Consider the following 15069-nt stretch of genomic DNA (forward strand, 5'->3'; position numbering starts at 1 on the left):
CCCTTTCAAGCATTGCAAGGCCGTACCAATGGGCTGCTTTCCAAAATGGCCGGAGAAGGAGGAAAAGCGGTCATAGGGAGCACTTATTGATAGGGAAAAGCGTCTCGTTGCTGACAAAAAAGGAGAGGCGAAAGAGTCGAGATCTCCATTTTTTGCTTGAAGGCGTTTTGGACCCGGCACCGAGATAGACACCTATGAAAGCGGCTCGGAGGGGCTTTCCTGGGCCGCGCGTCGTCATGGCTTGAAGGCGTTTTGGAGCCGGCACTGAGTTAGACACCTACAGAAGCGTCTTCCCTGGGCAGCGCGTCGCCATGGCGGGGTCCTTCCCCAGCAGTGCCTGTCTGAAGGAGCGTTTGCGCTTCCCGAGGAGCCGTATTGTTTTCGCGTGACGGCTCCAGCGTTCCTCTCAATTGATGGGAGCGAGTCATGATGCCTGGGGAGACCCCACCCGCGGCCTCCCTCGCGAGGGAGGCGGTCACCACCTGCGCCAATTGTGGCGCCCTCCAACAGGTAGGCATCGAGGAGGGAGGGAGGGAGGGAGGCCCCTTTCTCCCTTAAGCCTTCAGAATGAGCCCGCGCTCTCCGTCTTCATGCGCATGTCACCTTCTGGCATCAACTACACTGTAACGGCGCTCCATGCAGCCATGCCGGCCATATGGCTTTGGAGGTGGCTACGGACAACGCCGGCTCTTCCGCTTAGAAATGGCGATGAGCACCACCCCTGAGTCGGACACGAATGTCAAGGGAAAAGCTTTACCTTTACCTACACTGTACAATGAATGCAGTGAGGCAACACTTGAACTACCAGGGCTCCATGCCATGCAATCCTAGACTTGTACTTTGGTATATTTATCGTGTCATCAGCAACCAGACCATTGTATTACATTTCTAACAAAACAAAACAAACAAACAGATAAAAAAACCACAGATTTTGCAAACTTGGTAGTTGTATTGTCGAAGGCTTTCATGGCCGGAATCACTGGGTTGTTGTAGGTTTTTCCGGGCTATATGGCCATGTTCTGGAGGCAGTTTTTCTCCTGACGTGGTAGTTGATTAAATTAAATGTCCTCCATCGTGCATGTGGCAGGGCACAGGTTGCATTGCAGCAGGTGGTCAGTGGTTTGCTCTTCTCCGCACTCGCATGTTGTGGATTCCACTTTGTAGCCCCATTTCTTAAGATTGGCTCTGCATCTCATGGTGCTAGAGCGCAGTCTGTTCAGCGCCTTCCAAGTTGCCCAGTTTTCTCTGTGCCCAGGGGGGAGTCTCTCATCTGGTTATCACCCACGGATTGAGGTGCTGGGTTTGAGCCTGCCACTTTTGGACTCTGGCTTGCTGAGGTGTTCCAGCGAGTGTCTCTGTAGATCTAAGAAAACTATTTCTTGATTTAAGTCGTTGACGTGCTGGCTGATACCCAAACAGGGGATGAGATGGAGATGTCTCTGCCTTGGTCCTTTCACTATTGGCTGCTACTTCCCGGCGGATGTCAGGTGATGCAATACCGGCTAAGCAGTGTAATTTCTCCAGTGGTGTAGGGCGCAGGCACCCCGTGATAATACGGCATGTCTCATTAAGAGCCATATCCACTGTTTTAGCGTGTTGAGATGTGTTCCACACTGGACATGCATACTCGGCAGCAGAGTAGCATAGCGCAAGAGCAGATGTCTTCACTGTGTCTGGTTGTGATCCCCAGGTTGTGCCAGTCAGCTTTCGTATGATATTGTTTCTAGCACCCACTTTTTGCTTGATGTTCAGGCAGTGCTTCTTGTAGGTCAGAACACGGTCCAGAGTGACTCCCAGATATTTGGGTGTGCTGCAATGCTCCAGTGGGATTCCTTCCCAGGTGATCCTCAGAGCTTGGGACGCTTGTCTGTTCTTAAGGTGAAAGGCACATGTCTGTGTTTTAGATAGATTAGGGATCAGTTGGTTTTCCCTGTAATAGGCAGTAAGAGTACCTAGAGCTTTGGAGAGCTTCTCTTCAACCATCTCAAAGCTCCCTGCTTGAGCGGTGATGGCACGATCATCAGCATAGATGAAGCTCTCTGTCCCTTCTGGCAGTGGTTGGTCATTTGTGTAAATGTTGAACATGGATGGAGCAAGCACGCTCCCCTGAGGCAGGCCGTTCTTCTGTACTTTGGTGAGGCACCTGCTCTCTTTAGCAGGGAAGACTTGTAAAACTACAGCTCCCACCATTCCATAGCATTGAGGCCCCGTCTATATTGCCATAGAAATCCAGATTGTTTTAAGATCTTTTAGCTTTATTTTATTCATTATATCCCGCTTTATCTCTCCATTCAGGGCCCTTTCACACAGCCCTATATTCTAGAATATAAAGGCAGAAAAATTCCACAATATCTGCTTTGAACTGGTTTATTTGAATCCACACTGCCATATATCCCAGTTCAAAGCAGATAATATGGGATTTGATTCAGCTGTGTGGAAGGGGCCTTTCAGCGGCTCACAATCAAAAACATTATTATTTTGATGAATGTCTTTTAGCTTTGGGTTGTTGTAGGTTTTTTCGGGCTATATTTGTTTATTTACTTCATAATAAACTAGTGAGAAAATTTCATTAATTCTATAGTGTAGGTATGTTCAGGGTTCCATGAGAAGTCATAGACTCCAGTTTACCCTTGCTATGCCCACTCTTCTTCATTTATTGGGTTTATTAAATAATTGGGGGCCCCGGTGGCGCAGTGGGTTAAAGCACTCATCTGCTCAGCTTGTTGACCAAAAGGTCGCAGGTTCGATACCAGAGAGCAGCGTGAGCTTCCGCTGTCAGCCCTAGCTTCTGCCAACCTAGCAGTTCGAAAACATGCAAATGTGAGTAGATCAATAGGTACCGCTCCGGTGGGAAGGTAATGGCACTCCATGCGGTCATGCTGGCCACATGACCTTGGAGGTGTCTATGGACAACGCTGGCTCTTCGGCTTAGAAATGGAGATAAGCACCACACCCCAGAGTCAGACATGACCACCCTACCTGCGTGACCGCATCGCTGTCTACAAACCCACACGCTCACTCCGGTCATCTGGAGAGGCCCTGCTCGTGATCCCGCCCGCGTCACAAGCGCGCTTGGTGGGGACGCGAGACAGGGCCTTCTCCGTGGTGGCCCCCCGCCTCTGGAACACCCTCCCGAAAGATCTCAGACAAGCCCCTACACTGGCAGTCTTCAGAAAGAATTTGAAAACCTGGCTGTTCCAATGTGCTTTTTCAGATTAGGAATCTCCCAGTACCAAATCCCAGAAGCACTTTAGTACCAAAATCACCGCACACTGCACACCGCACTTATATCATAATCCCATACTCCTCCGACACATCAGCACTTTTTAACCTTGTAACCTACTCTGGCCGACTCAGTTTTTTTTAATATTGTCTTATCATATTGCTATTGTTATTGTTTTTTCTGCTTAACTGTTTTTATTTGCTAGATATTGTATTGCTGTTTTGTGTTGGGCTTCGGCCTATTGTAAGCCGCATCGAATCCTGCAGGAGATGCTAGCTATTGCCTGGGCTAGCTTGTTCTGAGCCGCATGGTCTGACTATACACTGATAAAGTTATAATAATAATAATAATAATAATAATGACTGGACTTAATGTCAGGGGACAACCTTTACCTAAATAATTGTCACAACTCTCAAGCAATAGTAACTCCTTTGTCACCAGCAATTGTCTTACTTTCTCTGATCTATCAAATGCTTCTCTTCTTCTCATGGACTTGATGTAAGTGCTTCAGTCCTCCACAGAAAATGCAGTTGATAGTCCTCTGGCAGTTATTGCTTTAATAATCGTAAGATGGAACAAATTGCTATTTCTCAACAAGTTATACCAGTTGGAATCCCCTCACCTACACAACTATTCACTGTGTAGGATCTCTCACCTCCTTTGAATCTGGACACTCAATTTTTTATTAATGATTTAGGTTTAAACAGTAGATAAAAGGCATTCTAAACTGTGTATAGTGGAAAGTGTTTCATATCTATGTGCATTAAAATGTTCTTTGGATAACACAGTGTCATTTACACAATCTCAGTCAAATTTTCCCCATCCAGATTTTGTGGGATTTCAATCCCCAAAGATCTGATTCATTGTCTATGGTGTTTAGGACCCACAGCACTTTTTGAAAGGTATTATGTTTCAAGTAACTGGATGATGTGAAAGTTTTATCACTGGCATCTCGTGGATATACGTGTTTGGGTTGGTTAGTTGTTTTACAGTTCAAAAATCACTTAATAACAATCTGAAATAATAGTGATGACTTATTCACCTATATGCTATATTTCATCAATTCTAAGACACATTTTGATCTTACATAAACACCTCTAAAAATGGGGTGCATCTTAGCATCACAGGTGTGTCTTATGTATTTTTGGTAGTGGTGGTAGTGAAATTAGGGTGCATCTTACAATTGGTGGCATCTTACAATTGAAGAAATGCAATATATTTAATGTAATTAAAAATAAGAAAGTAAGTAATTCTCAAAGTACTTGAATAAATTTCACTGTTGGGATGCAGATGTTTGCAACTAATGTTTAAAAATTTAACAAAGTTAGTACTCTAATGAAGAGAGGATATGTGTTGGTTATGCAACCCAGTTTAGTCAACTGTTACAAAACCGCTTACATTAAACTTTTTGCTTCATTTGTCTGCTTAGGATATGTTTAAATCTACACCTCCTGAATTTATGTGATTTTATAGCTGGAGTATGGAGAACTTGGAACTATGGGTTATTGTGTTTGGATCTAGCTATTGCCTGGGCTAGCTTGTTCTGAGCCGCATGGTCTGACTATACACTGATAATGTGCAACCCATAGTTACACTCTGTACAATTGGAATCAACATCTCCTCCAGCCTAAATTATTTCCAGGCTCTTCTAAATATTATTCATTTCTGAGTTTCGTCTTTTGCTTTTTGGTGTAATCTCTTTCTACCTGTTTCACCTTGTCTGTATTTCTTTTCATATTTATTTCTTTTGCTAACTATATCAGATTAAATGTTATTCAGACATGCCCTTTGTTCAACATGTATTCAGACGGAGAGGACCAAATATTGAACTTCCTTCCTTTAACACCACCTTTTATTTTATTTTATTTTTTGCAGAATTTAAATGAATATGTAGCTGCCTTAATTGCTTTAAAGCAAAAGATAATTGATACAGAGTAAGTACCTTTTCATTCCTTTTGTTGCACTAATAGATTTATTGTCACATGTAATTTATTTATTTATTGTGTTAGGAGCAACCAGACATTTGTATTACATTTTTAACAAAGCAAACAAGCCAACAGACAAAACACAAAGTTTCCAAGCTTGGTAGTTGAGTAAATGTCCTTTGACCAGTATCTGGCCACTTGGAATGCCTCTGGTGTTGCCGCAAGGAGGTCCTCCATGGTGCATGTGGCAGGGCTCAGGTTGCATTGCAGCAGGTGGTCAGTAGTTTGCTCTTCTCCACACTCACATGTCATGGATTCCACTTTGTAGCCCCATTTCTTAAGATTGGCTCTGCATCTCGTGGTGCCAGAGCGCAGTCTATTCAGCGCCTTCCAAGTTGCCCAGTTTTCTGTGTGCCCAGGCAGGAGTCTCTCATTTGGTATCAGCCATTGATTGAGGTGCTGGATTTGAGACTCTCGCTTGCTGAGGTGTTCTAGCGAGTGTCTCTGTAGATTTCAGAAAACTATTTCTAGATTTAAGTTCTTGATGTGCTGGCTGATATCCAAACCTGATGAGCTGGAGATGTCACCGCCTTGGTCCTTTCACTATTGGTTGCTACTTCCCGGCGGATGTCAGGTGATACAGTGTAATTTCTCCAGTGGTGTAGGGCGCAGACACCCCGTGATAATGTGGTATATCTCATTAAGAGCCACATGCACTGTTTTAGTGTGGTGAGATGTGTTCCACACTGGGCATGCATACTCAGCAGCAAGGCAGATGTCTTCACTGTGTCTGGTTGTGATCCCCAGGTTGTGCCAGTCAGCTTTCATATATATTGTTTCTAGCACCCACCTTTTGCTTGATATTCAGGCAGTGCTTCTTGTAGGTCAAAGCACAGTCCAGAGTGACTCCCAGGTACTTGGGTGTGCTGCAATGCTCCAGTGGGATTCCTTCCCAGATGATCCTCAGAGCTCGGGATGCTTGTCTGTTCTTAAGGTGAAAGGCACATGTCTGTGTTTTAGATAGATTAGGGATCAGCTGGTTTTCCTTGTAATAGGCAATAAGAGCACCTAGAGCTCCGGAGAGCTTCTGTTCAACCATTTCAAAGCTCCCTGCTTGAGCGGTAATGGCACGATCATCAGCATAGATGAAGCTTTCTGCCCCTTGTGGCAGTGGCTGGTCATTTGTGTAGATGTTGAACATGGATGGAGCAAGCACGCTCCCCTGAGGCAGGCCGTTCTACTGTTTCCTCCATCTGCTTCTCTGGCCCTGGAACTCAACAAAGAAGCTCCTGTTTTGTAGCAGATTTCCTATGAAGTGAGTGAGATGATAGTCCTTTGAGATATTATACATTTTTCTCATGTAATAATAATAATAGCAATAGTAATTTTATTTCTTACCCACTTCTCCTCATGGGCCAAGTACATGTATTCAGAGTCTTATGGACAGTTTAGCTACTTCAAACTCTTTCAGGCTTGGTGGGATTTAAAGCATCTACTGCACACATAGCCATCCTGGTGCAGTCTAGCCCTGCAAGCAACCCTTTCAATATAGAACTACATCTTTTTTTGGCCACTCAGTATAACTCTGCAAATGGGGAAAAACAAAGAATGCCCAAATATTAAGAAAGAAGAGTACAGTAATAGCAATATATCCCTTTTTGTGGCATAGCTGTGTATGAAATGAAGAGTGGTCATCCTGAGAGTGGCTTAAGTTTTGGGCTAGGACTCTGTAGACCAGGGTTCAAATCGCCATTTGTCCAGCCAGTCTTGGTAACCGATCTTAAAAACATATCAACTATATTCAGCACGAATGAAGCAAAACTGCAGTCAATGCATTCAACTTCAGATTTAGCTTTCATTTTCCAGAGCCTGAATTCTTTCATGTATGTCTGAACCAGCACCTAATCCTTTTTGTTCTCACTCTCTTACAGCCACTTGCTGACCGAATACCAACAAAAGTGCAATGATATCCTTTTCCAAATATTTTTTCAGGAAAGTAATTGATCAGTATACTGTTATTAAGAATCTAAAGGTGGCTTTTTAAGTGTGAGAATTTTATAATATGTAATAGATATTTCTCTGTACGACGCACACAATACAGTTTGTTGGTGAAAAGGTAACAACTTTGTGACTTCTGAAATCATGATGCTGTAATCTGCCAAGGCTTAAGTTACCCAGAGTTGCATCAGATAGTGACACATAGAGAGGGAACAGTAGCCAAGGGAACTTCAGCAAAAAGCAGGCACTCTGTTTCCATGGCAATGGAAATTACTTTTGCGTCCAGTACTAAAGGTTCATTGTTGCAGAGGAGCTTCTGTAAATGAGGATGTTGAAGCACCATTATCCCATTTTCCGTCTCCCTACTAAAACGTCAATAGTTGATGCTGCGTGCAATTATATAGAACATGTACTGTTGGGGGAAAAATACATGCTTACTAGAAGGTCAGGCTCTCTCTCATATATATATATATATATATATATATATATATCTCACATACTAGCCGTCCCCTGTCATGTGTGTGTTTATGTGTATATATGTGGTTTTGCACATGTGGTGTAATGGGGTTTTGTTTTTTTGGGTTTTTTTTTTTTTTGCTTTTTAAGTCTCTTCTGCTGTGTTTTTCAGAGTTTTTATGAGTGATGGTCAATTTATTGTCGAAGGCTTTCATGGCTGGAATCAGTAGGTTCTTGTGGGTTTTTTCAGGCTATATGGCCATGTTCTAGAGGCATTTTCTCCCCGACGTTTCGCCTGCATCTATGGCAAGCATCCTCAGAGGTAGTGAGGTCATATGACCTCATATGACCTCACTACCTCTGAGGATGCTTGCCATAGATGCAGGGGAAACGTCAGGAGAAAATGCCTCTAGAACATGGCCATATAGCCCGAAAAAACCCACAAGAACCTGATGGTCAATTGTTTGCCTGATAAGTGTATTGTGTCCAAATTTGGTGTCACTTCGTCCAGTGGGTTTTGAGTTATTTATGTTAATCCCACAAATGAACATTACATTTTTATTTATATAGATATGTTCATTTTGAATGACACTGTATTGTGCAATTGGTTTGTAGCCTCATTTCTACCCCTTTTTTCATGGAAACTAGTAGCTCTAAAATATGAAGTAATTGACAGATTTAAAAAAAAAAATCAGGGTGGGAGAGGAGAGGCAGAGAGGTTATTTAGCACCGGGATTGTGGTGCAGCTGGCTGAGTGTCAGCTGCATTAAGATCACTCTGACCAAAAGGTCATGAGTTCGAAGCCAGCCCAGGTTGGAGTGGGTTTCCAACCAATTGTGTAGCCTGTTGTCGACCTTTGCAACCCGAAAGACAGTTGCATCTGTCAAGTAGGAAAATTAGGTACCACCTTAAAGTGTGGGGAAGCTAAATTAACTAATTTATGAGGCCATAAAAAAGACTCCAGCAAGCACTCCAGCAAAAAGCAGAATGCGGAAGTACTTCATCAGTGTCGCAGATGGACGATGAAAGCGACAGCTCCCCTGGCGGCCAGAAAAAGATAAATATAGCCTCTGTCTATGTATATGTTGTATGTCAAAAATTGGCATTTAATGTTTGCCATATATGTGTACACTGTAATCCGCCCTGAGTCCCCTGCGGGGTGAGAAGGGCGGAATATAAAAGCTATAAATAAATAAATAAATATTTAAATATATTCGATTTGTTTCATCAGTTTTCTGATTGTGCTTATAAGGCACACAATAAATGTGAGTAAAAAATGTCTTCACCTGCTGGTGAAAGGTTATCAAAGAAAAGACCAGATAGGCCTTCCTTTGCAAGCAATCATTGAATTGCTACTAAATATTGTTATTGAGATGAGAAAAGCACTTCATACTTGTACCCAAAAGACACTGTACTGATTTAAGAGAGCGAGTTAGTAAGTCCCTAGTTCAAACCTAGCCTCTCTTTTAAGCTATATAGAAGGCCTCATATTACGAAGTTGTTGTAATGTTCATTCAGATGTATTTCAGGGCTTTTTAATATGATAAAGTAGATACATTCCAAACAATAATATGCTTGTATTGAGATGCAAAGTACCTGCTTCATGGGTCAGCTATGTGGATATATATTTAAATCATATCCCCTTTAACATATGTGCAAACAGCAGTGCAAGAAACAACTTGATCAGTTGACAGTAGTAAAAGGAAATATAACAATTCATGTGTGTGTTCAAGCTGATTGAGATCTAGAACAATCCCTTGGATTAAATCTGTGTTGTTATGGAAACACTGATTGGTGATAAAGCTTCAGTGTGTACACCTTCTTCCCATGATAATAATTCTTCCAGGAGTGAATTTCTCTTGCGAGGTGTAAATTTCTCTCAATTCCTGTTGTCTCACCCCGTCCTTAACCAGGAGTCGTTTGTAAGTTGGATGTTTGTATCTCTGGGACTGCCTGTATGCACAAATGATACTTGACTTCAATTATTTAATGATAAAAAAACTGTTTTTGCTGAAATGTTGGAAACTTGTCAAGGATTTAGGTTCATATAACCTCTTACGGCAAGATTGTCCCAAAATACAATGTTTTGGGACTGTAATTAGCAATCAGACTTCACATATCACAGAACAAGCAATCTGCCTTTGTTACTTTTCATTTGCATTAATAGCAATAGTTGCTCAAAACACAGGACACTGTTTGCTTGCTTCTTTGCAGCAGCTCAAGCAGAAATAACCAAATATTGGAAATCAGGGCATCTTAACCCAGATAATTGCTGGGAAAGAGTGTGGGTCATTTAGCTATTAGAATTTTTTTTTATAATTTAAAGACCTCTGATGCACACCAAAAGAACACATTTTATAGATCATTTTTATTGGCTATGTCAATAAAATCCTGCAGCTCCAACCCCCAGACTTATGAAAAAATACTTTGCATCTTGATTCTCCCTTCCAACCTGATGAGCATCCAAATCACATGAATAAAGCATAAACTAATTTATTTTCTATTCCATTTTTAGCTAATGCAAATGGAAAGAAGCAATCTGCTGTTTATCTATGTCTTGTCTCTACATTTGCTCATCGTTTTAATGGCATCTGTTCTTATTTCTTGATAGGAATCCTTTAATATTTTTAAAGTCACACATCATGGTAAAGGGAAATTTTTCTACTTGTTGTGCAATATGGCAGTTCCATGTTTTCATATTAATTTTTCCCTCAGTGTGGATTTGCTCTTCTTGCAAATGACCTTTCCAATATAAAGATTGCTTTGATACTGATATAAAATGAGTTGCATTTTTCTTACTTAATATGTTTGGTAAAGCACAGCAATAATACTTCAAATCAAGTTTTCATTAACCACACCTCACAGCTTGATGCTGCTAAAAGGTAAGAACTCATTATATTATTGTAATTGTTCCTTGCTCAGAGTCTAGATGTCACCAGTTACCAAAACACTATTTGTGCTAGTTAATAATGAATATCTTTAATAATTAATGACAATTAATTATTGCCTCTAGCATGCTTAGATCCTTCCCAAGATAAAGGAGCCAGTTTAGAAATTAAGAGTAGCCTTTAAGGAAATGTTTGAGTATAGGATGCTCTGTTGTCCTTATTCTGATTTGTGTATGTGTGTATTTTGATATATTGATAATTCCCTTAGTTGAGGCCAATTCTTGTGTTTAAGCATATGTTTTTGCTCAATTTCTATCATCTTAGTCTGTGATGTCCATTTCAGAGAAAACAATACTCTTCATCACCAAGTAGAACAAATGTTCCAGAAAATATCACCTCTAGAGAAGTGTGAAGAAGAGTTGGGCTCTGTAAAAGCGGAATTGGAGGAGAAAAAGGTAACTTCCTTTTGTAAACATAATTATTTCTTGAGACCGTCAATTGTCTGAATTGCATAGTCCTATCCTCTCCTCTCACTCACCTGTCTTTCCAAAAGAACCCACCAGCCTATTGATCTCCTCACCTCATGCTGTTTCCTTACAATCCTCTTCTGCCAATCTATTGTCATATCGACAGCACCATCCAGATTTTAACCCTCTTTCAAGTCCACCAATGTTCTCACCCCTTCTTTTGCCTTCCAGTTCTCTCCTTTCACTCTCCTGTCCTTTTAGATGGATTTGTAATTGGTTGAGTGATTGAACCCAAAATGTGCTCATCAGTGGTTCATCCTAGAAAGTAAGTAGTGGGGCCGCAGGGTTCTGGGCCCAGTATTGTTCAGTATCTTTATTAAAGGCTTGAATAAAGACTTAGCAAGTTTGCAGACGACAGAGGTCCTCCTGGTCAGTTGTAAGACCAAACAGGGCCTGTGCTGGACAGGGTTACACTCCCCCTGAAGACACAGGTTCTCAGCTTGGGAGTGATCCTAAACTTATTGTGCGCCAGTTGCGCTCGTACATTGGGAAGTCTGACTTGGCCATGGTGCTCCACTCTCTTGTTACATCCCGAATTGATTACTTCAACACACTGTATTTTATTTTATTTATTTATTTATATACGACATTTATTATATTGTACTATAACATACTGTAATATTATTAGTAATATTACATTTAATATGAAATATATAATTATAATATAATATTAGTAGTATATTGTATTACATTATAATATTATCAATATTATATGTATATACAATATATTATATAATATTGTATTATATGATATTATATAATATAAGCACAGTGGACTGCATCAAAAGAAGTATAGTGTCTAAATTAAGGAAAGTCATGGTGTCTCTCTATTCAACTTTGGTCAGACTTCACTTGGAATACTGTATCCAATTCTGGGCACCACAGTTTAAGAGAGATATTGACAAGCTAGATTATTTCTAGATGAGGGCATATGATCAAAGATCTCCTTTAAAAAGAGCTAGTCAGATTTTAAACTCAATTCCAGCCTCTAAATCCCTTCAGCTCATGGTTCTTCCTCCCAGACCTCTATTCTCAATCTGCCATTCTTCTTTAAACTGGTTGCCGTTCTCCAACACATCGGAGAGAGAATATTCTGCAATGTTCTTGCTATCTGAGGAGGTTGTGAGCAAGACTTTGGACTTTTATATGCTTTCAACAAGCAAATCACCTCTTTTGTAGCTTCAGATGAAGAATATAATTCGTAGCTAGAGGTTAAAATGAAAAAGAGTGAAAAACTTGATGGGTCTTTACAGACTTTGAGTGCAGTAAAAGGTGTAAGGAGAAGTATCCTTGAAAACCTTTTGTAGCAGATGTACACTTTGTAACAGACTAATTTTAAAAGTGCTTGCTTCACCTTGCTTTTTGTTATCTTGTATCTTCTCTTGCTCTTTCACTATAGAGCAAACGCCCTCCAGTATCTCAATAGGATTAAAAGAAAACATGTTTTGAAATAAGTGGAGGTAGTTATAGGAGAACGTAGTACTTCTGTGAGATAAATAATGTGTTGATAGAGTTGAAAACAATAGTTAAAAAACAAACAACATTTCTCATCAGTAACCTGTGGTATATGGGAAAATGGAACATAATTTTAAAAGATTTATTTTATATGCTTTAAAGACTTATCTTTAGTTTGCAGTTATTCCTGAACCATAAAAATGAGGGTTTGTGCTCGTAGGGTCACAGCACAGTAGGAAGAAAGATACATATGCACACAACCTGTCTCTGAGCCAAATTTGTGTAAGATCCGTAGCAGAATTTTATTCATTAATTTATTTGTTTGTTTTTTTCGGACATTTATATCCTGTCCTATCTGGACCTCCGCAGAGGAACTCAGGGCAGCTAACAAACCGGCACCCCATGGTGCCCACATGCACCCCATGGTGCCCACAATTTAACACTGTTACTTCGCTGACCATCACCACTTCACTAGAAATACACCTTCAAAAACTTCTTCAAAGGGCTTGGAAAATCCCCTGGAGGAAGATTTTGAGTGGCATGGAACACTGTAGGTGTAGAGGAATACATTTCTGTCATGGTAGTAGCTGTCTGCTTGCCTAACACTGGAATTTGGCCTCAGAGGTAAATACTGAATGTCTTAATATTAGCTTTCATTTCTCACATAATCTGGTAATAGCACCGTATTAATATGGTTTACATTACTGATTAAGATGTCCATCAAGAAGCCATGGTGTTTCCCAGACAGACAGGGTTTGATGCAATATCTCAATGTGAGTTGGTTGAATTTAACTGTATGAATATTATAATAATTGATTAGTATAGATCAGCAAAATAGACTTTGAGTGAACTATGTTACAGACAGTAAGGTAGATTTAGGGTAACCACACTCACTCAAGGAATTGAGGGTTTGCGTAAATATCATAAGTGAGTGGCTTGCTCCCCTTTGTAACCCAGAGAATGGAAGATGGATACTTACCATGAAGGTTGATGTTTGGATGTCAAGAGGAGCAATCCACCACTCCCATATGTGGATGCAAAATAATAAAAATAATACAGGATGAGGAGGATAGGCAAGACTTCTTAATGAAACTGTGACTGAAGGGCGTAAATCAGTAGTTCTCAACCTGTGGGGTCCCCAAGTGTTTTGGCCTACAACTCCCAGAAATCACAGCCAGTTTTCCAGCTGTTAGGATTTCTGGGAGTCAGAAGTCCAAAACATCTGGGAGCCCACAGGTTGAGAACCACTGATGTAGAGGCACTGGTCAAAACAAAAACAAAAAAAGACTTTCAACTCTAGCATTGAGGGTTGTCATGCAAGGAATAATCCATGGGCAAATAGATTGCTTATCCTGCTACCCAAGAATGAGCCTTCATAGTTAGTACCAATCTTTCATTTTATAATATATTTTTTTGAATTGTGAAGAAAGAGGAGGGTGTGATGATGATTCAAATAAAAATGATATTTACAGGTCTTGGGAAATAAGTTGCTATTTATTTTGCTGGTTCTTACTGCTATTCTTTTATTTATCAAGAGTTCACTCAAGATTTACCAGGAGACTCATCTAGAATATGTTCGGCTGAAAGAAGAAATAGACAAAAGTGACATCACGTGAGTCCTTCCAGTGAAAAGAAGTTGGCTAGTAAACTTTATCATTTTTTAATTATTATTTTCGATGTTAATAATCTAGGGTGGCAACAAACTATACGTTATTTATATTAAGCCAAATAAATGAATTGTCCTACTTAACTCATAAAAAAATCAAAAAGGATTACTTTAGGTAATGTGTCCTCACATTTAAAAAAAGCATCCAGTAGAAGTGTAATATTTCAGAACATTTTGAAACTTTGGTGGGAGGAAATTTAAGAACTTGATATATGAGTATTATGTTTTTCATTTCAAGCCTACAGTTAGTTTAAAACATATGCTTTGGAAACATACACACCTACATTCATAATTTAATTCATGTATAAAGTTGTTTGGTATTCATATAAAATTAAAAAATGTAAAAACTTTAGTTTTATACAAGCAAGGTTTTGAATTTACAGACAAACTATAAAGAGAGAATTGTAGACCACTGACTTGGTGCTACCTAAAATCACATACGCTGTACAATCTGCAAAGTAGATTCATGCTCTTGTTTGCAACTGTTGGGTGAAGTATACGAAACCACATTCCATAAAGTAGATAAGAAATGGGCAGGAAAAACAGAATTAGGGGGCATTACTAGTTGTTTGGATGGAAATTACTTTTTTTTTGGGAAAAATGGTTGCTGAATGAAAAGTAGCAAGAGGGGTACATTTATTATTGCCTGAATAATACCAATTTTTCTGGACAAACTTATTTTGATTTCCATATGAAATGCATGAAGGGTGTTAAAATCAGTTGTCTAAATAATAATAATAATAATAAAGTTCATTTTTGCAACATCTGCTCTTTTGTTTTGTAATGGTTATATACTGGAGCTTGGCAGTCAGTGTCAGCCCCTTTAGTGGCCATTTTACCAACTCAAACTTGCATGATATTTTGACAGTCATTAAAAATAATCCCACCACTATTGTTAGTTCTGTCTAAATTCTTGCAAGCATTTATCTTG

At 40.0% G+C, this 15069-nt stretch overlaps 1 protein-coding gene across 1 annotated transcript in view; it reads left to right on the forward strand.

Annotated features, from left to right (window-relative positions):
- Nucleotide 1: 1 nt before the first annotated feature.
- Nucleotides 2-15069, forward strand: part of ICE1 (interactor of little elongation complex ELL subunit 1) — a 54693-nt gene continuing 39625 nt past the window's right edge. Inside the window, exons 1-6 of the mRNA XM_067467561.1 lie at nt 2-510; nt 5099-5157; nt 7080-7114; nt 10466-10484; nt 10834-10945; nt 14008-14084. Coding sequence (XP_067323662.1) covers nt 427-510; nt 5099-5157; nt 7080-7114; nt 10466-10484; nt 10834-10945; nt 14008-14084 — 386 coding nt within the window. The 5' untranslated portion in view covers nt 2-426. The remainder of the gene's footprint in view (nt 511-5098; nt 5158-7079; nt 7115-10465; nt 10485-10833; nt 10946-14007; nt 14085-15069) is intronic.

Source organism: Anolis sagrei, chromosome 4, assembly GCF_037176765.1.
Source record: "Anolis sagrei isolate rAnoSag1 chromosome 4, rAnoSag1.mat, whole genome shotgun sequence".
Lineage (NCBI taxonomy): Eukaryota > Metazoa > Chordata > Lepidosauria > Squamata > Dactyloidae > Anolis > Anolis sagrei.